The sequence below is a fragment of the Ischnura elegans genome, chromosome 3 (genome assembly GCF_921293095.1).
Source record: "Ischnura elegans chromosome 3, ioIscEleg1.1, whole genome shotgun sequence".
In the NCBI taxonomy this organism is placed as follows: domain Eukaryota; kingdom Metazoa; phylum Arthropoda; class Insecta; order Odonata; family Coenagrionidae; genus Ischnura; species Ischnura elegans.
In genome coordinates, this window is record NC_060248.1 from 9882125 (window position 1) to 9905889 (window position 23765).

General features: G+C 36.6%; 1 protein-coding gene across 4 annotated transcripts in view; it reads left to right on the plus strand.

Moving 5' to 3' along the window:
• LOC124155432 overlaps positions 1-23765 on the plus strand; it is a 342127-nt gene that overhangs the window by 254471 nt on the left and 63891 nt on the right. For all 4 annotated transcript variants that reach the window (XM_046529237.1, XM_046529238.1, XM_046529240.1 and 1 more), the window contains 6 exons: positions 3403-3507; positions 9438-9646; positions 16188-16431; positions 17424-17555; positions 18256-18264; positions 20284-20469. In XM_046529237.1, the coding sequence (XP_046385193.1) occupies positions 3403-3507; positions 9438-9646; positions 16188-16431; positions 17424-17555; positions 18256-18264; positions 20284-20469 (885 nt within the window). The remainder of the gene's footprint in view (positions 1-3402; positions 3508-9437; positions 9647-16187; positions 16432-17423; positions 17556-18255; positions 18265-20283; positions 20470-23765) is intronic.

Genomic DNA, 23765 nt, shown 5'->3' on the forward strand with positions numbered 1-23765 from the left:
TGAAGAAATTAAGTCAGCATGCTTAAGAGAGAGAAAAATGAACTGTTTCCATGAAAGGCAACAACTGATACCCTTTTTCCCTTTCCACCTTCGCCGAGGTGAGTCGCGCGGAAGGGGGAGTTTTCATATCACAAGGCATCTTTTTGCCTTTTTTATTACTGCATCCGTCCGATGTGATATTCATTTGTAGCGTTTAGTTTCTTTCTTGAACTTAAAAAAGCAAGAGACTTTAACCCTGATTAAATGACGTGCGAAGTATAGAATTTTTTTGGCTCTACAAAACTCAAGTTTAGTTTTATATAGTTCGTTCGCTTCGTCCATTTGAATTCCATGAAGATTCAAGGTCCAAATAAATCGTTGATATTATTTTTAATAAAAATTCCAAAGTCTCCAAAATCTTGCAATTTTGGTAGGAAAGTACTTGCCCAGTCACACAAGTGTGTAGCAAAAGCCAATTTTCTGCAGGCAGTAATACTGTAATATGAATATGTCAAAACCTGCTAGATGAGCATGTAGAATAATTGGATTTTCTGCTTGAGAATTTGAAAGGGCCAAATATTACATGATTCATATACTTAGTATGTAATCTTTATTATAGCTGTGAAAATTACTATACTCAGGGCTCATTATAGGGCACGATCCTCATTATATTTTCCTTCTTATATTAGGCTAGACATTCATCATAGAAAATTGGAGTAGAATATATTGTAGTATGCATTGCTGTATTGCCTGGTTCAGAAAATATCATAATTGACTCGATACTTGCGAGTAATTTTCTACTCGACTCGAGATCAAAAAGTGCTACTTGGAAATCCTTTTTATATTCCAAAGGAGCAAATGCAGACTAGGGAGCCTGTGACAGGTATATAGTCAAGATACAGTGATGCATTTGGAAAAGTACCCAAAGTCACCATAGCAAACACTGTTGAAGCTGAAGTGGAGCTTATTTATCATAGATGAATGCACCACCAAATTCCTTCCCTGGGAAATACTGAAAGACTTGTATCTCCTACCCAAGGCTGAAAGTATTAGCGAAGAGGTTTCTTGCCATACCGCCATCCACTGTGTTCAGGGAAAGACATTTAGATCTGCAGGAAAAATATGTGATGTAAAATGCAACAGGCTTTATCCTAGGATATCCTAGGCTATCCTACAAAGCAAAGCATCTTCACTCTGTCAGCTGACAGAGTGAAGATGCTTTTATATCTGAGCAAAAATTTAAAGTCTGTAAAAGGAGACTAAATTTGTGAGACATTATTGATAATGATAAGATATTATCAATAAAAGATAGATATTTAAGGAGATACTTTTATTTTAAATTTAAACATGAGTGTTAATATTCTAAAGTAATACCTATCATGTAAGATCACTTTTCAGGAATGTTCTGTTTTGAAATTCAGCTATTATATTTTAATTACATAGTGATGATATGAAAGATGCTTTTGTTTGACTGACTCTTTCACAGATTAATATTTTTTAAAGTGGTTTTCTTGTTGCCTGGAATTAAGTGACATTTTTCTTGGAGCCTATGGCATCAGAATCGATGGAATCGGTATCGGTAGAATCGGAATCGAAATGTCAGAATCGGAATCGGGATCGGAATCGATAAAATTTTGGAATCGACCCATCACTAATAAATACATATATTGAATTTATAAAATAGGTTTGAAAATTTGCTGTTATCATTGCAATTAGCAATGCAGTAAATGAGGCATTTCTATCATATCTATTTTGAGACTAAAAGGTGGATTAACATTAACAGGGCATCATATTTTTGGGAGACCTTTCCCATGTCAAGTTTTATTAAAGCCTAAAAAGCTGTCATTCCTGGGGCTAATGAATCCCACTCATCCCTAATAAACATATATGAGTAAGTAGCATCTATTTAAGGATTTCTAAAGAGGTTCAGAGCCAGTGTTTTCCCAACCTCTCAATAGACTTGTTCAATGCCTGAGGGACTTAACCACAATTTTGCTGTCGTCTCAGGTGTGGCCTGGGTGAAATTTGCTCTTCATTCTGAATGAAAAGATGGGTTATTTATTTAAATGACCAAGGTTTAAGTGTTGCACATTAGCACCGATTACAAGCACTCAGGTGCAAACTCCCAAGTACAGCAGAACCCTCATTGTCTGCAGATGAAGTTAAAGGGACTAATGAAGGTGGGAGAGTGAGGGGGTGGTGGGTGACATAGGGGTGGAGGGGAGGAAGCACATAGCCAGGGTTGGGCGCTTCCTCCTCACGAAATGTGTTCCCTCGTAGCGACCACCTGTGATACATATTGCTGCTGAGAAGACCATTAGCCTAGGGTCACCAATCCTCTGACACTCCATTTTTCAAAAGTAATTTTATAATACGTGCCAATAACCAATGACAAATGTTATTTTCAGCTATGTGCAAACTAAATATATATATATAGCTGATTTATTTTAATGCATGGTTTTTGATGCTTGTGAATTGGCATAAAAATGTCATTATACATAGTCAGCTTGTATTCCAGCCAAGCTCCTCCTAAAGCAAAATTCTTGCCATGTGCCTGAAGGGGAGGAATGTGTTGGGGCTTAAGTTGTGGAAGGGTGTGTCTTTTCATGAGGGTTGGAATGGAAAGTTTGGAGGAGCACTCAGAGCACTTGTTTAGGGCTGGGTCCGGGGAAGGGGACTTCAGCGCAGCGTCAATGGGAAATTCCATTCCATTCTATGCATGACAACTTGTAAAGTCTTTGGTTAAAATGGGAATAGTAGGTGAGGGAATAGTATCTTAACTCATTCATTAAAAGAGGAGAGTACGCAAAGGTAGACCAAATATGTACCTATTAAAGTTGCAAGTAAAATTATCTTTGAAACCAGTTTTTATTGCCTTTTCTTAATATTGTGCAGGTATTTTTTCTTCTAAGTTTAATTGGCATTTGATTTCCAGTCGCTGTATATTTTGCCAATGGGTAGCTCAACTTAATTTATCCATTTAGAGGGGGGAATATGTGGATGGCAAGATGAGATGTTTTTGACTGCTGTGTGATTGGTTTGTACTTGTGTGTTTGCGCCTGGTGTGGAATCCCAAAACCCAGGTTGTTTGATTAAATAACCAAGTTATTGCTTTTCATTCACCGTGACTTGCCTCAAAATGTAGCCCCACAAAGTACATAATGTGCTGGCAGGAGAGGTATTTTCCATGGAAAGCCATCTCTCTCATTCTCTCACCCACTCTCTCACCCCAGTTGAGAGGCATGAGTCATTGGTCCGCTCTCAAGAGAGACGTCCTCCACACTCTCTGGTTCTGAATCTCATGTGCGCATTCCTCCTCCTCTCCCCCCAACCCCTCCACCCCTCCCGCCCTCCCAATCTTTTCTCTTTTTGACTTTTTTTTCCTCCACTTACTTACCCTCCAACAATCCCTTCCTCGGACAGAGGAGGCTCTTGGGAAGCGAATCGCTGAACATAACTACATTGACCTGGAGGACATCATGGAGGAAGATGAGGAGGGACTCAGTGAACAGATTGGTGAGGGTCCAGGTAATCCTCCGCAAAATCCAATTTCAAAGCATATAATCATCACTATCATGTGCATATATCACTGTATCTCCCCGCAAGAACTCTTCAAGCTGTCTAGACTGCAGATATGCCTCTCTAGTGACATATTCAAATGCACAGCCTGCCGTGGTATGGTCGTCACCTTACTCCATAGTCACTCTCAAGTCTTTCAGTTTTTAGTTCTACTCTTTGCCACTCTCTCTTATACTTTTGGAGGCCAAGACAACTATGCTCTAGATTGATCGAGAAATAAATCACTGCATAAATGCAATTTGTATGAGCCATTCACACGTCATTCAATATGGATGCACTCATAAATCTTTGCACCGTATGCTAATAATTTAGCGCAGTAAATTTTATGCAGCTATGTAAATGTCTATTTGTTTTCAAATCTATGTAAGTCTTAATTATATAAAGATTGAGAAGTATGGCACATGTGACTACGTGAAGAATCAGATGATGGACTCAATGACAAAATTTTTATAATTTTTCCTGAGATAATATTTAAAACTTCTTTGCGCTTTATGAGTGGACTCACCCTACTTGTATCACAGTCTTCGAGCTTGTCTCCGGCTCAAATTTGGAGATGCTTTGCATACAATTTTATATTATAACATGGCAACACCATTGAATTTTTACAGCGGTATACGACCACTGATATTTTGTATCCTATTTTCCCAAAGCAGACAAATTTATAATTGTTTACAATTGTTTTTTTATTTTTCTTCAATCATGAACATAGGCATTTCCATTACCCAATCCACTTATTTGTTCATGCATTCCTCTAAAATAAATGTATACCCATAGGAAAATTATTTCTGAGTATTTGTTTGCATTCATTTTCTAACCTAAATGCATCATTGTAGTTTATAAAACAAACACATGTTCGTATCAGTGAAGTATTTTAATTCTGGAATTGCTCATTAAATAATGCATGCATTTGATAGCATGATTTCATGGAATTGCATAAAATCTTTTTTGAGATCTCTTATTTTTCTGTAAATGACTCATTAAAATCACTGTCTCCAAAAAATAGTTTGTAGCTGTGCTCAGTTTATGTGATTAATTTACGATGAAATGGGTATCTATGCTAGCTCTTGGCTTAATATTAGATAAAATAACAGATCACCTTCATTTTTAAGGATATTAGATAATTGGTCAATTCAATAATGAAGCCAAACTTAGCCTTATATATTCTTATATGTGTATTGCTGCAATAAAAGGGTGATATTACTGCAATTGATGCTGAGGGACATTAATAAGAACACGAATCCAGTATTCATTACTGCTCCTTAGTTTTCCATTTCCCTGCAACACAATTTTTTCTTCCCTCTGCAATTTGAGAGCATTAAAGTATATGTGCACAGAGATCTGTGAACCTTGGGTATCTCATAATATTGCACAATAGAGTGAAACCAGGGAATAAAATTGAATTGAAAAAATGCGAAGATATGGCAAATGGAACCAAATCACAACTTCTAGCATGACTTATAAAAAGTATTGCTCCAGATCATTGAGTACTTGGACTGTTTTCCTATCTTATTATTCATGGTACATAATTTCTTTTGGGGCATATCAAACAAAAGCACCGTTTTTGCATGAACTCACTCACTTTTAACAAGAATTTTGAAAGATATTGTCAGAAAACATTGAGTTTTTGGATTTAATGCTTTCCTATGATGTTCTTGTTCATGGTAAATTCTTGTGGCATTTCGGTGATGGGTTGTGTGTGTCATATGATGAAGTGATTCCTTCACTAGGTTTTAGAACTAATCCACCATAAAATTGGCTAAAAAAACTTCTTTCCCCAGTCATTACCACTCTTAATTGGAGGTAACATCTTCCGTGACCCACCTTCTATAATGAAGTACCCAACAGATATGTGAAGCTATGATCAGCTGAAGAAAATAAATACACCATGATAGTGGAATTAATATGAGCTTAGCATGACTGGCATTTTTCAAAGCATCTAGGTCATGTAGTTTTCATGGAATCTTTTTCTTGGAGTAAATTAGGATTGTAATTTCATGTATTAAAATTCTGTGAATAGATGGTAGAGAGGGTTTGTGGCATAAATTTATAATTTCAGAGTCACATATGTAATTGAAGATTATCAATATGCGAAAGTTGTTTTCTAATCAATGATTAGTTCTTACTAAGAAAGCATCCCCAGCCAACACATGCATACAGGATTTTGTCTATCGTAGGGCTATACCTGGAATAGGATAGGATATTGGTAATATCTACACCATGCTAAGAATTTCACGTCATTGCTGAAGTAAAAATCATTCTTTCTATAGTAACGTGGTTTTTAAATGTCTTTGTCAATTAATGAAAAATATGTATGTACTTAATTAGTTAGGATTACTTTCTGTGAAAGAAAAATGATTAAAATATGGCTAAGTGTTGGCTTTGGATTACCAATGGAGACTTGTAAGGGTTCGTGTTATATATTATTAATATCTGAGTAAATGCATGGTGTATAAAATTGGTATTATTGATATTATTGATGTGGAATGGAAGGAAGAAGATGCGTATTATTGAATTAATTTTCCAATAATCATCACGTCACAGTATGTTAGTTAATTTAAAATAATCATCCCTATGCGCTTACAGTTCCAGTTACATATGTATGTTGTTCTGATCATCTTGAACCCTTTTGCTCTGATGGTGGATTCAATTTTTACTCCCTGGAAGCGCAAGCCCGATTCAAGAATGTGTCAGGCATTTTGAAGATATGACAAATTCATATATTCATATAGAATAGTAAATTCTGTAGAAGAAATACCATTTCATCAGGAGTGATAAACATTCATATAATCTCCAGCGTAAAAGTGAAAACAGCTCAGAATATAGTAAGCAAACAATTTGACGTTAGATTAAACACAGGGAAAATATATATCGGCACCTTGAGCACCTAAGGGTTAATTAGGGATTATTTTACTCTTACTTTATCTTTTTGTCGCTCAGATGAATAAGTCTACTTTAGGCTTCAAAGTTCTTTTGTTGATAGCTCGCACTTGAATAGATGGGTTTCACTGAAGTGGTATTTTCACGTTTTTATTGGTCAATACATTGCAATAAAAACAAATTTCATTGCCATGCCATAAATGCTTGCTGATTGCCCACCAATTACATCTTTAAAATAAAATTTTCACTATCTTTACCTGTTCATTGTTGGACTTGGTTCCAATTGATATTTCATCGTGTAAAAACCCCAATCCATGCCAAAAATCCAACAGGTGTCTTGACGAGTATGTCTGTGTCACCCTTTTTAATTTCACCCCTCCATTCATTAATAATGCATTTATATTAGAGATTGGTCGAATAGCAGATTTCTCAAACTCGAATACCGAATTCAAATATTAAATCATTGCTCGAATATTCGAATACCTCGAATACTAGAATTGTGCAAAGCATATTAAACGTACGTTTTTTCTTCTATTTCCCCTGATGAATGTATAAATAAAAAGGTATACAATGGAACCTCGATCTATTGTTTTCAGGGGGGATGAAAAAAAACGATGAATGCGGGAATGTTTGACTAGGTTGCCTATGCAACAGGAAACCCAAGATTTTGGCGAGTAATTGTGATTTCCTAAAAGGATTCAAACAGGAATTTAGCTGATTAATGGAATATTTTTAATTTATGGAAACAATTTGGGCATGTAGTTGATTCAACTAACATCTCTTTCAAATATCCTAAGGGACACACCACCTTACGAAAACATGTTTGCATGCCGTCTCTGCATTTACACTGCTACGATGGATTTCTGTCTGATGTATACATTCTTATCTACCAAATGCCATTTCAGCGGCACGCCCATCTGATACTCGGCTTCGTCCAACTTCTTATTTTCAACAGGTAGCTCGCTTTACCCCCACTCCTACTGTCAAGTGCTAGCGGACAATCTGAGGCGTTTTACAAAATACACGCGCTTCTTCACTGAGTTTTCTTCTTCAATTATTTTCAGTCCATCTTTGGAAGTTCTCACGAGATAAGCAGATGAATTCGACTTGCGAGCAGGGAGAAACCAAATATCCTGAGAAAAAATCCCTTTGTCTGTGACAATAGAGATTTATAGCATAACTCATAAATTGTAACTTGATATATGTTTTCGAAAAAAAATACTGCATCAACTTCCGAGAAGCTCGGTTGCGAGGATATCGAATTTCGCCTGAATGCTAAGTCTCTGTCGTATTTTGACACTTATTTCTTTGCGTAAAATGCTCAAATAAATTCAGACATACGTCGTTTTTGGTCTTATTCTTTTTGGAATTACGCGCACATTGCTAATATTTCAATCCAATAAAGGTGTAATATCAATTGATGAAAGTCATTGTTAGACATCTTTTGTGCTAATAGATGACTCATGCAGTGGTTGACCTCCAGAAATGGGGAACTTCAAAGCAGTTAGGCAGAAAAAGGTCTGTGGGGGAGAAAGAAGGAAGGGTGAAACACGATTCTATTATTCTCCTGTAACTTGATATTTTCAATTGAACCTTTTGATTTATGGTCTTCGTAATACGACCCCTGCACGAGTTGGGGCCTTTTGTTTGATTTTGGAGAGGAGGAAAGCGTCGAAGGTGGGGCCGAGGGCTGATGGATGGAGGGGCTAGCGGATTTTAGAAATTGTGCTATGTAGTTACTATCCCACAGCACTGAGGTTCTCTTGGTGGGGGGAATCGGGGATTTTCGGATTTTTTCACCCGCTCACTGGTTCCCCACGTCGAACTCTTTTCACTGCTCTAATCCTAAATTTGATGTAATTCGTCAACTTGCCTAAAACGGTACTGCATGCACCAAACGACTACCGTTCTCTACATTTTTCCGAGTCAACTACCAATGATGTGGCGACAGATGAGAAACTCAAAGTATTCGAGGTATTCGAGACGGTACCTTTACCATAACTATTCGAGACCTCGAATATCGAATACTTTCTAGTATTCGAGGTATTCAAGTATTCGCAGATACTATTCGCACATCTCTAATTTATATGCATGAGCATAACACATAGTTTTTATGTGTGGAAAACTTTCTGAATCATAAACATGCCATTTAAATTTTCCAAAGCAAAAGTCACTAAGTTTAAAAATAAATTTTATTTATAAAGGTAAGACCTTTTTCATGGATCTCTGTGTATAGGTCCTTCAATTTTATATTTTGCACATTAACACTGGATGTTAGAGATTAATTTTCATTGCTGCCTTCTTCATAATACATATTTGTGATGTGAAATAGTTTCTTATCCCAAATTTATGAGCTCAATGGAGGTGTGGGTAAAAGCTGCTATTAGTGCATCACTCTACAACTCTTTAGCCCTGTCATTGACACTTAAATGTATAAACATAGAACTTTGAGCATGACCGCTAATGCTGATTATGTGCAATGCATGGGTAGCATCAAAGTGCAATTTCATTAAAATAAGCAAGTCAGCATTGGTTGGTAAAAATTAAGATTAACTTACTTGTATTTCATAAGAATTTCATTGTGAAGAAGAATAAAATTATTATTTAGAATATGTAAATGGACTGTTTGTTAGTCCTTGAGTACTGACTCTATATGTCTTTCATCTATTCTTCATTTGCCTAAAAACTGGAATGAATAATCTGCTATTCTTAACCTGCAGAGTATAACTTAATGAAATCATTTATTAAAGCTGTTGATTCTCAATTTAATTAAGCTGCAGTAAATAGTTGGCTTGTACTCTGCATTCTCTCTCTATGTCTGATGTTTGTGAATTTTTTGAATCCTCCCTCTGTTCTCCCTACACCTGCGTGAGTGAGTGCCAGCACTCACCACTTAAACCTTTCCCCTCCCTCCCCTTCCCTCCCTATCATTGTGCACACCCTTTGTTGCTTTCTAAGCACCTGTAGGTGTAGTAACATGAATCATGTCCCTCGTTGACCAGATCTCTTCTTCTCGGTGCTAGTCCCAGCTCCAAAGCAACTTACACTTGAGAGGCAGTTGAACAAGAGCATTTTGATTGGTTGGAATCCTCCAGATTGTCCCCCGGGCACCATCGAAAGCTACCACGTTTATGTGGATGGGGTGCTCAAGACCACGGTGAAGGCCACCGAGAGGACTAGGGCCCTCGTCGAGGGCGTCGACTCCACCCGGGTTGGTACCCCTGCTCTGCCTCTGCTCCGGGGGGGGGGAGGGATGGGATGACGGGGTTGGGATGGGGGGCGGAAGCAATGGGCATTTGGGAGGTGGTACTGGGCACCATCTATTATTACCTTTCTCCCCTCCTATCCCTCCTTGTCTGGATGCAATCTTGTTATCGAAATTACTTTGAACGTGGCCGGAATTTGGACAACATAATCTCAATGAAAGTGTATTAGTCCAGCCCTAAATTCACCTCCTAGTCAATCTACTAGAATCAATTATGTACGTGATAATAACGTCCTTTTCGACCCAGATACATGTATCCTGGAAGACATGCAACACGTGACTCTTGTATGTCTGTTGAGCGGCGGGAGCGTTAGGATACATTTTCGCGCCTACATGTAAGCATTTTTCCAAAGAGGCGATATAATTTTTCAAATTATTACTGCGCATATATTCACTTCACTTACGGTTTGTTTGTTCATGGTGACTTATGTGAAAATTTACTCTACCTCTCGATGTTCAGTCGAAATTAAATGTAGCATACACTCACTTAATGCCCATGGCAATGCATGCATGAATTATTGATTCAAAAATTTACAAATAACTTAGTTGAAAAATAAGTATTATCAAAGCGAAAAATTATATTGGGAGCTAATTTTTGCATCTCAAAAAATAATATTGACCAAAGTAGTTTCGATTTGAAGGGATTACAAAGTGATTACAAGATTTGCTAAAGACTTACGAATGTAAAATAAATTATGTTTAAAATACTTAATTAAACCATTCTCACATTCAAGCGCAATAAATCGTCTACAATAATTATTATAGCACTCATAAAATAAATTCACAAGTTATTTTCCAAAATAAAAATGCTAGCCTTTGTTTATTAAATATCCAAGCATCCTCCAGTTATTTGGAGAGTTAAAAAAGCTATATTTTTACTCGTGAGGTTGCTTGAATATAAGAGTGATTTTCTAATTAAGTATTTTTGTGTATTTTATTTTACTTGTGGAGGGATAACATTTTGGCATTTTATTTTGAGATACAATTTTCCTTGGGTGCCCTTTTCACTAGTACCAAATGCTCTTGCCTCTATTCTTGCAGTGACATCAAGTGCCATTTATAATGTCATTGTTTTACTTTCAGTCTCCTTTTTCCTGCAACTATAAGAGTGCCATATCATTGTTACAGCTTTAAGAATTTTTTGTGACTGTTAATTTAATAATTGCTACATATTTTAGAAAATCTATAGAGATATTTCATTGGCACTGGAAGAAAGAGTGTATTAATTCTTTCCATTTTCTTGAATGTTACAAGTATAAATATGATATTGTCATTGGATCAAACTGAAGAGAATTGAGTCCTCCTATATTATTTTTGGCGTTTACTTTGTCATGGAGTTTTTGTTCCAAACAATTAATGACTAATCATCCTAATTTAAATTTCATCAAAGTAATTGTTTAACACACGTGCTGTGGAGTATGGCTTTTAGGTGCTTGCAGGATGTGGTTTTTATTAGCTTGTACTAAAATCACAAAGTCAATATTTATCGCTCACTGGCTGATGTGCTTCTCTTGATCATGTCAGTCGTTTACATATTTTGATTGCACCAAATGCTTTGAGACAATATTTAGGAAAATTACAATTCTGCATTATTTCAAAATTTATCGGCATTCATTTTAAGCATAATGTAATGAGCATCCAAGATTTTTGATTAAATAATTCAAATTATGAACTATTTTTTTATGCAAAGGCATTGTAATAAATCACTGTATGCCTTAATGCATATGCATACTTTTCTGCAACTTTTGATTTTTCTATGAACAGTACTTTTTGGTGAACTCGAGGGGTATGAGTGAATTATGATTTGCATTTCAAAGCCCTCCGTTGCCTTGATGCCATTGCACTGTGCTCTCGGCAAAAGTGCCGCTTTCATTTTCAGAAGAAATTATTGATGGCAGAACTAATTGTTGAGTTGATAGTAGCTTCGACAGAGCAACATTCATGATGTTCAACCCTTTCGGGCCTTTGAATGTTGGCACCAATAAACCAACGAGCATTTTCATATGCAAGGTCAGCTATAATCAGTGTGAATTTTCCAATGCAAACGAACGAATGTCAGCTGTAGCCAATGCGGAAAAAGGGAAATGACCGCTGAGGTAGCAATGGTTTTGAGGTATTCAAGACCTGCCAGAGACCCTGTCTAGTGAGATCTTAGTCGCATTTTGGCCCAACTCTACTACTCATTTATGACCCCATTACTGTAGGAATCCGTGGTGAACTGGTTGAATTGTCAGTGATTTTTGTGAAGAAAAATTTTTTTGCATACTCCAATTTTTTAATATAGTCCAATGAATTCTTTGTTTTGTTCTGTTGGTGAGCAGTTTTTAAACAAAAGTCATGTGTTATTCTTCTAAGAATTATGGACTTCTGCTGTAATAGTCTTAGTAACTTTTTTTGCTAACTTTTTTATTATGAACGCTAGAAATCCATTTAAAATTCTACATTGCTCAAGAAAATGTTAGTTTTTCTTTTATCTACAAGTGAAAATAATTGAAAATCTTAAGCAATATTTGTTTAAAAAATAATTCTTATGCAATGAGTTGCTGTGGACTTATGATAAAAAAAGGTTTTGAGGGTTGAGTCCAGTCAGAGGTGCAGCCAGGAATTAAGTCTGGGGGGGGGGGGGGGGGTTTAGGTGCAACTAATACCGGGGTGTGTGGGGGTATGGAATACCCACCAGGATAAGCGGTAGGTGCGAGATTAATAAGTTGCGGAATTTTAAGATAAATGGTTCAAAATGGTGGGTTTTACGGCTTTCTGAGGGATATTTTATTAATCCTTACACTATTCTATTAGTAATATCAATCAAATTAAGTAAAATTGATTAAACTTAAATATTTCTCAGAGCTCTTGGGGGAGTTTTAACCCCCAAAACCCCTCCCTCGCTGCACCACTGAGTCCAGTGGCCGTGGTAATTGCGGGGCACCCCGTGGAGTTGGCCCCCAAAGCGCAGGGATGAGAATACCTCGTCAACTCCCAACTGTTTTAGCTCAATTGCAAATGGTGATCCTTCTTTGTCATCCTGTTTTAATTTTTTCACAAAGTCCCATCGATGACAATCTAAAAGAGAGATTCTGATGTCAGTGGTATTATTGGCAAGACATACAGGAAGCACAAAAAACAGAAGTACCTAAAAATAAAAAGACTTATACAAATGAGTAGTGAAACAGACATAACATGCTACACAAATCATGATGGCAGATAAAAAAATTTTTACTCGTCCGTTGTTATTGTCACTAATTCCATTTTGAGAAATAGTGTGTATTGACGTAAAATGATGGAACCGCAAATTATGACATTAGGCAAACACAAGAGAGGGAGGTGAACTGAAGAATTTGTAGGTGAAGATCAATATGTCAAATAAGTAAACATGTCAGCTCACGGAATCCAGCTCAGTTTATCTTTTCAAATCAGTCTGAATCGGTTAGGGTACGGTTGGTAAATGTAGTGACTGTCAAGGAGCAAAATAAAAAGAAAATTATTAAAAGGCATGGAAAAAATTGTTGAAAAGTATTTTGCTATCATAACTGTATTTATTAACTACCTGCTCATTAAGGAAGTTTTTGCACTCTCACCAAGTGATTTTGTTTTTGCATTGATGGATTCAGAAATATAGAACAAAATTCTCTTTTGGGGTATATGACAAATTTTATGTATTGCATACTCAAAATTAACCAACCCATGATTAGTAGCCAGGTTATATGTATGCTGGGAATAGATGGTTTAATACATTTTTCTCATTTTAATAATTTTTCTCACAAGCATAATAGTGTTAATTTCCCTGAATGAGGTTAATGTGTTTTAATGTTGATGTCAACTCAAAACTTAGAGTTAACTGCTTGGTGGTTTCTTAATTTTTACAACACAGTTGCAGGTGCAGGAATATCTTTCAAAATACTTATCTAATACAACTGGTGAGAGTAAGGGTGTTTCAATAAACTGGCTACTTGCCCATCACATATTGGCTTTTATAATATTTTTGTAATGAATTAGGAAATTATTATTATGGCAATATACTGTCATAGGAGAGTGATCATAGTCAACAGAGTTGCTAAGATGTGGAATATTTGCTCAATAATTTCCTCTGAGAAAGAAAATCAGATTATATTTTAATTTCACGTATTCATTTAAAATTTGATAAATGGCTCCAAAACTTATCAAACTCCTAAAAGTCTCATTTTCCTGCACGGTGTGTTCTATTTTCTTAAATATTTCTCAATTATCTTATCATTTTAGTTCATCCAATTACTTCCTCATGTAAAGTACATACTGCAAACTTTCAATGCATAAATAATTCACGTAATGAATTTTCCATGTTTGCCTTTGGTGGAACTGCCAGCATCCAGAATTAATAAATGAAACCACAGGCAGCATTATTTTTGGGTTGCACAAGTAGCCAAACTCAAGTGATTATTTATATGAACTCGGTAAACACTGATCATCTATGGTATGCTTCACATGTTATTTTATGAAGATGATCTAGTGGCTGATGTTTCTAGACTTGTTCCATTCCATCATTTACAGGCTTAAAAAAATAGAGGGGAATCAGAATTGGTGCTAAAATTGATTAACATTTTAATTATTTTGGCCTTTACTAATGCAGACCACTGGTAAAGATAGCATGTGTTTCATATTCTGGAGAAAGCTTCTTTATTTTTTATAATCCACCATTCCTCTCCAAATTTTATGGAGTATTACTCTTTGTCCTGATCGCATATTACCTATAGGTAATGGAGTGTCAACGTCGGAAATTAGAATTCTTTTTTCATGTTGCACTGGTATTGTTAATAGTTCAGATAGTACAATGTTAGTACCTGTTTCTTTGATCCACCTAATGTGAGTGGTTCATAATATAGTTTGAAGTGTGCCCAAAGTAATACATATTCCACAAGTCCACTTGGTGCACCAATTGCCATGATAAAAAATTTAGTATGGGAAAGATGATCATGGGAATCAATCATATTTGCATATTTTCTAGTCAGGGCTTTGGTAATGTTTCTTTCAATAGGGTAGTTTCCTTCATCAAAGAAAACGAAAGGCATTAATTGCAATTCGTTACCCACCATTATTGCATTCATAATATACAAATTATTTGGTTTTAGAAATACTGGTTTAGACGAATGGCAATGGTCAATTTTAACCTCATTTGAAAAAGACCAGATTGGCACCAATGTGATTCCACTCCACATGACGTCACAGGGACCTAGTTTCTAAATGAATAGATAGGAGTTTTACATCGTCTGAGATTACCAATGCATGCATGCGGCACAGACCTCAGGGAAACATGTCTTAATAATCACCCATTAAAATTACCTAAGGTCGGAAAGTTTTCTTCGTTTGATAGGGTATTAATAATCCTTATTTAAGCCAAGTGCTACCAGCTAGCTTACTCTGCTACCTGCTAGCATCCTGCATCGTATCAGTGCTCAAAGCCTCGCCCCAAGGTCACCTCACTTGTGGCAGCGGGAACCAGAACGACGTCACACGGAGATTTCCCGGCATTCATACTTAGGTGTCACGTTTTCGCGTGCTTTAAAATTTTCACTTTTCATTTTATCGCGAAAAATTGATATTGTAATTTAAATATCTATAAGCATGATATATGTACTCCAGGAGTAATAATCTTTCGATTTAGGAAATAAAAAATAATAGGAAACCACCCTATTGTCTGCATTACCAGCATTCAATGTTTATTGACGTTTCTTGGGCTTTGCACAGTTGGGTGAGCACAAATGAAACCACACATCCGGTGTGGAACCCTAGTAACGTTAATTCTCTGAGAAAAATAAAATCTTTTAGCACTGCTTATCTTTAAACTTTGGCAGTTGAGAGTTGTTTCAGGCTAAATCTGGCAGAATCCTAATATATCAGTAACTTTTAATTTTCTATAGTGTGTGGGTTGGAAGTAAAATCAGGATATGAAACATCAGCTGGAAAACGATATCTCAATAAATTTTTTAGATCAACAATTTTCATTTTTTAAAGTATTCTATGAATGGAGTAGAATGGAGCATGAAGGAAACAAAAAAAACTGAAAAATATGTGTTCATATTGATTCTGGATTTGGAAGTTCTGCTGCATGAAGAGTAAATAAATTTCTTCAGCAGGCTATTAATGGATATTTGAGGTTGAGGATTTCTATTCGGAAGTGGCTTTCATGGCAACGTTTCATTTATAACTTCACACATGCCCTTAGGCATGTAATGGGGAACATTTCGAGGGCATGGGATAATATTTTGCGATGAATGCATTTGATGCCTGGAAAGCTGCCACTTAAGCTTTGGGGTGAACAAATGGGCCCCACCCATTGTTCCTCATGTCCACTATGTTTGACGTGAGGGCCACTTTCTGAACGACTGTCCATGAGGACTTTAAGCCTCTTGTGGACACTCCTCCCTTCTTCTTAGCACTGCATGCTCACATGGGGCAATTGCGTGTGTCTGTGTGTGTGTTTGTTGCGTTGTGTGCACGTGTGGGGTGCTTGCAGCCTCACCGCATCAGTGTGCGCTCAATCACGCCCAATCGGAGGACGTCGAGAGACGCAGCCTGCACGATGATGATTGGTAAGGACATACCCCTGGCGCCATCTTGTGTGAAAGCGACCAACGTCACGTCCACGTCTGCTGTCATCTCGTGGATGCCATGCAACAGCAACTACCAGCATGTTGTGTGCGTGAATAATGTTGAAGTGAGAACTGTCAAGGCTGGCGTTTACAGGCATACAATAACAGGTGAGCTGAGGAGTTGCCCCCATGATTGTTTGTAATAATAGTAATAATAACCCCCTCATTTGTACAGAGACCAAAAACTCACAGTTAGGCATTAAAGTTTCAATTTTATAAAGCACATCAATAAAAAAAATAGTTTATAGAGAATTACACCAATGGATATTTTTAGACATAATTTACTCTGATATTCATCTAAATACTAATGAAGAGATAAAATGACTGTTAGACAGTAAATTAGTCTCTAAGGAACTCATTCATTAAGGAATACTGCTTATACTGAAACAGCATTCCTTGATTACTTTTAAATTTTTCTATTGACTCTGTTTGTTTGATCACACTGGGAAGTTAGTTATATAGGTGAAGATATGTCTTAGAGGCCCCCTGTACCTGATTTTTGATCAGTACATAGGGCGTGTGAATGCCATAATGCCTTGCAGTAGAGTGAGAGTGAAAATGAGGGGTGAGAGTAAAATGTGTTGTAAGGGCTTTGATGGATCGAGTAAAATATGTTCTGGAAACACGAGTCAAAGGAGTTTTTAGTTTGGCATCTCATTGCAGCATCCTCTGTCAAATTGTTTCCTTGAATCAAAAACAAATTTTTAGTCCATTTATCCTCTTTAAACTTAAAAAAAATATTTTAACATTGTAGCGTAGAACTAAAATACAGGTACGTACTATAGTAAAGTTACTAAAAAATTGTGAAATCATTTATGCTTTCACTACAAGGTGACATGTATTTTTTTTATCTATAAGTTCCCTTCTGATGAAAATTATCACACATCCCAGTTAACTATTAGAATGATTTTAATTTTAGTGTTTTATAAATAGATGGAAGCTGTGGAGTGTAATGTCTGTTTGGTTTTTCTCATCTCTCAATCCTCCATGACCATGTGATATTAGGTATTTGCACTTTTAATCTTTAATGTGCAGTTTTGTATTTTCTTTTCTCAGTAGGTGCTTTGTAAGACTAACTTGCAAGTGTTATCATATTTCAGGATTGGCTCCAAACACAACGTACAGAGTGACCGTGCGTGCCAAAAACATTCGTGCTCCTTATTTTGATGAGAAAAGCAGTCAGCATGTTGAGAGGCTGTCCTCTCACATTGATTTCCGCACTCTCCCCAAAGGTAAAACACAAAAGTGTTTATTTTCATCCTTAAGTGATGCAGTTTATTAATCTTGTGTTTTATTGCTCAACTGCCAATGGTATTGTATTTGCTCATTGATGAGTAAATGCTAGAATTAGGTATATGATTAGGGTTAGTTGGTCTGTAGGAAAAATGGAGGAATACAATGGTCTTGATCAGTTTGTCAAGTGAAAATAATTATTGCCATCTGTTTTGGTAATATTGTGAAACTTGAGTCTTTTCTTGGACATGAGGAAAATGTTCTGCTGATAGTTCTGTTTACTACGTAATCATGCTCCCTTTACTATGTTGAAGTTTCCCTTCTTTCAACGAATGAATGGTTTCAAATGAACTCAATTTGTTCATACCTTCTGGTGATAACTGTGGAATTGTGATTGTTTTTAGGTTTAAATTAACAAGTATTTAATATTGGCCCATTCAGTAGAATGTTGACACAATGGTGTGACATGTTCATTTAGTTAATTTCTTGAATTCGCTCATTGCTTGTAAAGAACGTACACATATCACTGTATACTTTTTATCCTTTGGGCCTCTCCAGAATCAAGTTGAATGTGTAAAGTTCCAAAATGTGAACCATAATCCCTTAGCCCTAAGTTGTCTAATGATAAAGCTTTTTAGCTGCTCTCTAGAACATTGCATTCATACTTTTTTTCTTGTATTTATGTGCTTGCATGGAAAGGCTGTAAAGGTGATACAATTTTCCTTTTTTAATTATTTGGTAATTATTAATGAACTGTATTACTTGTACCACTTGTGAAGTGTTCCCCCTATGATCTGATGGCATGTAAAAATCACTGATTCTTTGTCATTTATACCATGGACGCTTGTCAGCATATTAGGATGCACTGTTTTAGAACATTCCTAGTTGGTGTTCTTTTTTTTTGTTTTTTTTTGTTTCATTTTAATCATAAGTTGGCTGCTGGTAATTACTTTTTAAGTGGTTATTTAGGCTATTATACAATTTTTAACTAATGCAGATAACTTTTATTGATGAAATGCTTTGGTTGACATGCATCAGATGAAGTTACTGTTGCATATTAGATAACCAGTAAAACAAACTTTACTGTATTTAATATGAGTATCTTTAGCACATTTCCATAGTCTCAAAGTATTTAGAAACTGCACAGATTGTAGCCTTTCAATTTGTAACAGCATGTTAATGTCATTGTGTTGCTTATTTTAATTGGTTTGCGGATGATTCCAAGGTAAGATGTAATGATTACTTTCTTCTGCTCTCATCTTATGGGTAAAATATGTTTTAAAACATTTTTTCTGATGATTTTGCTTGCCCCTAATTTGATTTAGAACAATTTCTTTTTGATAATTAGCCAATATATTGTAATCATTAATATAATATGGATTTTTGCCAGCTTGAGTGGTCCATCAAAACATTCTTTGGCTGCTGTTTAGGTTAACTTAAAAGTTACTGCCATTTCCTACCATGTGCACCTCATTGCAATGTTTTCTAATGCCCCAGCTACTGAATGTGTCTTGAATACAGAACATCTTTCTTATTGCTTCAATTATATATAGCTCCTTTTGTTTACATAATCCTTAAAAATAGGACTTAAGCCGTGCAAACATGATGTGTGTACCTGCGCTAGTAGATGCACAAACACATTCACTTTCAGAATTGCTCTTTTATGATCAAACTTGCATGGATGCGTGAGCACACGTCCATACAATACAAGTTCTTGTTCTAATTTTATTCAAGCATTGTACCATTTGTTCATGCATCAATCGGCACGGGTACATGCATGGTGTTAACACGACATTATGCATTCATAAGTTTTTGGTTTTATGTAGTCTAATTAATAACTATTGACCTTGCTAAAGGCTATCATACATGACCTTTGAAGACTGTAATAACAGTTAACCAATGTCATGGTTTCTTAGTTACTTTAATGCATTTCCTTTGTAGCTCTTCATGAATACCTTCTGATAACCATTTTTTTCCCTTTCCATTCCAATGGCATCCTTTCATGTATTATTGATGTGATGCCTTTTGCTGAATTCAGTGTGCCAGTTATGTAAACTGGCCATAGCCTTTGAGCAAAGTTGATATAAATTGGCTACATCATAGGGGAGTAGGTAGTGATGAAGCAAAAGTTATGCTGGAAAATTTTAAGTCTAAGCTTTCATATGAAGTTATAAGGAATCAGATGATCAAATTTGCTATTTTAAAAACTTTTACTCTTGTGTCATTGGATTTTATTTTGGTTTATTCTATGATATTTGGAAATATCTGATGATTCTTTAAAGTATGACTATGGAGTAACATGTGACTGGATGTCTGAGTTATTTCATAAAGATATTGGTGCTGTGTATTCACACATCATGCAGCACATTCTTGTAATAATTGGGAACTTTGAGAAGTTTGGTACATATTTACTTAAAGGAAAGAGTTCTGAAAGTTTCCTTCCAATCTGCAAGCTATAAAAATTTGGTTTCATCAATGAAATGGGGTAATAATAATCAGTAATGCATTTTGGGTTCACTTCCATGGATGTAACTGGCTTTGATTGCTGAATGTACAGCCAAATACCCTTGTTGTACTTTGGTCTAGTCCTTTTTTGCTTCCTCGAATTTTCTTGAGAGTGCCTGAGTGATTTTCCAGCAATAACTAACGTTTGGCTATGAGTGGTTGTTGAGCGTGTGGGTAGAGGAGCATTGGCAGAGGTGATGATTTGAGACTGCGCCCCCGCAGGTCTGCCAGACCCTCCGGTGGACATCCAGGTGGAGGCAGGACCCCAGGATGGCACCCTTCTCGTCACGTGGCTACCGGTCACTTTCGGCGCCTCAGGCATCCCAGGAACATCAAATGGGGCACCCGTCACAGGGTATGCTGTCTATGCTGATGGCAAGAAGGTCACGGATGTGGACAGCCCTACAGGTGAACTTTGCCCCCCTCCCCTCTCATCCTCTCATGTAATACCACCCATAACATTTTCATGGCATGGTGGCGCCTCTCCTGAAAAGTCCTTGAGTTTTATTGCATCTGGAAAGCCATGGAATGTCAGGCAAAATGGCAAGAAAATCTTGAAAAAATCACATTTGTTGTAAAAATTAATATTTACCATTTTTCCTCATTCTTTGAGGCGTAGGTATCTTACATTCATGTTTGGATTCCCAACATTTCATTCTGGTGGTGCTCAATATCTATTTATATTTTAATATCTGATAATTCCTTTAAGTATGATTATGGAGTAAAATGCATTTGGATGTCTGAGTTGTTTCATAAAAATATTGGTGCTGTGTGCTCACACATCATGCAGCACATTATTTTTGTGGTTGGGGAACTTCAAGAAGTTTGGTATGTGTGAAAATGAAACTTCTTAAAGTTTTTCCTCCAGGTGATGAACCAATTTAATGGCATTGAATATATATTATGTAAAAATTCATTTTAAGTTACATTTATAGCTGATTGAATAGAATGTAATTTTTTGCTGATGCATGCTTGTTGGCATAAAATATAATATAACAATAGAAGTATTTATTAATCTATGTTGTGGAGAGGTCCATACAAATGTTGTTAATTATTCCTTACAGCATCTTTGGAAAACATTTAAAACACATACAGCAAACTCTCGATTTCACGAAGTCAGCTGGATAAAAAAAGTGGCACTTCGTAATATTGAATTTCGTAATGTCAAACCTTTATATAGTAAACTCTCGATTATACGAAGTCAGTGGGACCGGAAAATTGGCACTTTGTAAAATCGAGTTTCGTAATTTCAAACCTTTTTCATAAGTCACGAAAAAATGTTCGCTTTTGTTTCCTCCGCCCTTTTTTGTCTTTAGTGGTCTTATTTAAATGTTTTAGGTGGTTATTCACGGTAGAATTCTTAGAAAAGGCTTTTTGTTATCGATTTATGCTGTGAAAGATCGTTAAATAACTATGCCACCAGAAAATTCCCATTTCTTGTACATACTTCAATATCAACGATCGCTGAAGAAATTCCCGACCAGTTTAGAAAACGTAATCAAGTAATGAATTGCAAAGTTTATTATAAGAATCTAAGGTTATAAATTTGTGGTAAGGAGCGAATAGTAACTATTAAGTACGCGTAAGATAGATATTTGTTTCCAACACCCACGGAATTTTAGGGGCAGCCGGCCTAACCGTACTCCAAGGGTCTTACCGCCATTTATGTCGCCCTCTATTGCTCAGTGACGAGAAAAAAAAAAGAAAAACGAGGGCCTTAACATGTTTCCAAAATAACCTTCGTAAGTTAATATTTCGAGTTACTATGAGTATTCAGCTGAATGTGCTATCTTTTCAATTAGTTATTTTCATTGAGATTCAGTTACGATTATAAATTACATACGATATGATTATCTTCTGGCGAATATTTGAAGTAAATTCTGTTTGAGTTCTCCGTCCGGCTACTGTGCTCCATCATATTTGCAGACGTTGCTATGAAAGACTTTATTGTTCATCAGGACCATATTCTTCATACCGGGTGTGAAGTGCTATGTTCATATAGTATGTCTCTCTTCTTTTATGCCAACAGGAGCAAGGTTCCAACCGGAAAACGACAGGAGAAACATCTTCCATTATCGGAGAAATAAAGAGAGAAACGTTATTATCCACATTGATTGTTTTCCTACAAGAGACGTTTCATCATTTCTCAACGTGTGTGAAGTATTGGTTCACTTGCGTGAATTCCCAAAAATGACACGCAAAAACCTGTACATTCACCTCATTTAGTTTTCGTGTTCCTTTCCCCGCCGTATTGAAAGTTATGCAAAGGATCATTGACGTAGAGAAAAGATTTTCTTAGTTTTAGCATAAAAAATAGGCGTGCCATAATAGTAAATAAATATAGTGTGGAAAGAGCAAAGAAAATAATTTAAACTGAAATGTCAGCAGAGAAGAAGAGAGACAATTATAAGCACGGCACCATTTCCCCGAGAGTGGAAGATACTTCTTCAGCCTCTCTCCAGCTAAAAACTTACCACCGTTGCCGGTAAAGATGAACCATGCCTTTCTCCACAGTATGGAGAACGTTCCCAGTGGGTTGGGAATAAGAGTGGGATGGGGATTGCCTGAGGAAAGAAGTGTGGTCAGCATAAGGAGTGGTGAAGGGGGCAGGAGAAAGAGGGGTGGGGAAAGGGCCTGCAGCTCTGCCTCAGTCTACGTTTGGGGGCCGAATTTTTTTTACGACGCACTGATCTCCGTCATCTTAGAGAGGAAGTGAATGGGAAATGCTGGGGAAGGAGGGGTTTAGGATGCGTAAGGTGGGTGTCAGCAAGATCAGCAGAAGGCCGCGGGAGGAAGTAAACAAAGACTTTGGAAAGAAAGATCTCTCGGCATGGGAGAACGGAGAGGCGCACGAGAAGAAAGTTCATGGTTAGAGTTGGAAGTGAGTCTTCATTATGAGTAGCCTGAAAAGTAAGTCGGTGTGTAAATAGAGCCCAATACTTAAGATATTTAAGTTGTTTACTCAGGAAGGCTATTGTATACACGAAAAGATACTACTAAAAAAATCTATTATTTTTTTTTCTTTTTGCCCTTCTCCATCGCCGCTTTCACCATGGTTTCTCACTTGCATAAATGGGAATTAAATTGGGGATCTAAATCGTTAGCCATATCAAAATATCTTAATGTTTGGAGGGCAGCGTATACTTCTTTTTTATTTGGTGAAATTACTTCCTCACTTTCATCTTAGCCGTCACTGCTATAATGACTAGTTCCGGCTGCTGCTTCTTCCGACGTAGGTACAGGCGTCGCATTGTCGCAAGCCTGGAGATCATCGTCTAGAGCAATATAATCATGTGATGTTGCGCGCTGTGCTACTGCATTTTCCACGTATTTTTCAAATCATCTTTTAAGCCTCTAATCTCCTCTGCGATTTCATCTGCTGCAGCTTCCTGAAGGTATAACGTAACGAATCAACCATAGCCGTAATATTGTAGCAGTAGAATTTCTAGTAGGCTAGTTGTAACAATTACCAACCTCGAGAACATCCTCATGATGCGCTATCAAAAGGAATCCGTCTGATTTCCAGCAATTTGCGATTGTAGTGGAGGAAATCAAGTACGTCCTTGAACCGTATTTCTGCGATGAAAAATAACAATTTTATTAACTTGGCCATTTTAGCAAAGTTAACAAAATCGTTATTTCTCATCGCAGAAACACGGTTCAGAGACATACTTGAATGCCTGATTGACAGGAGTGCGATGCAA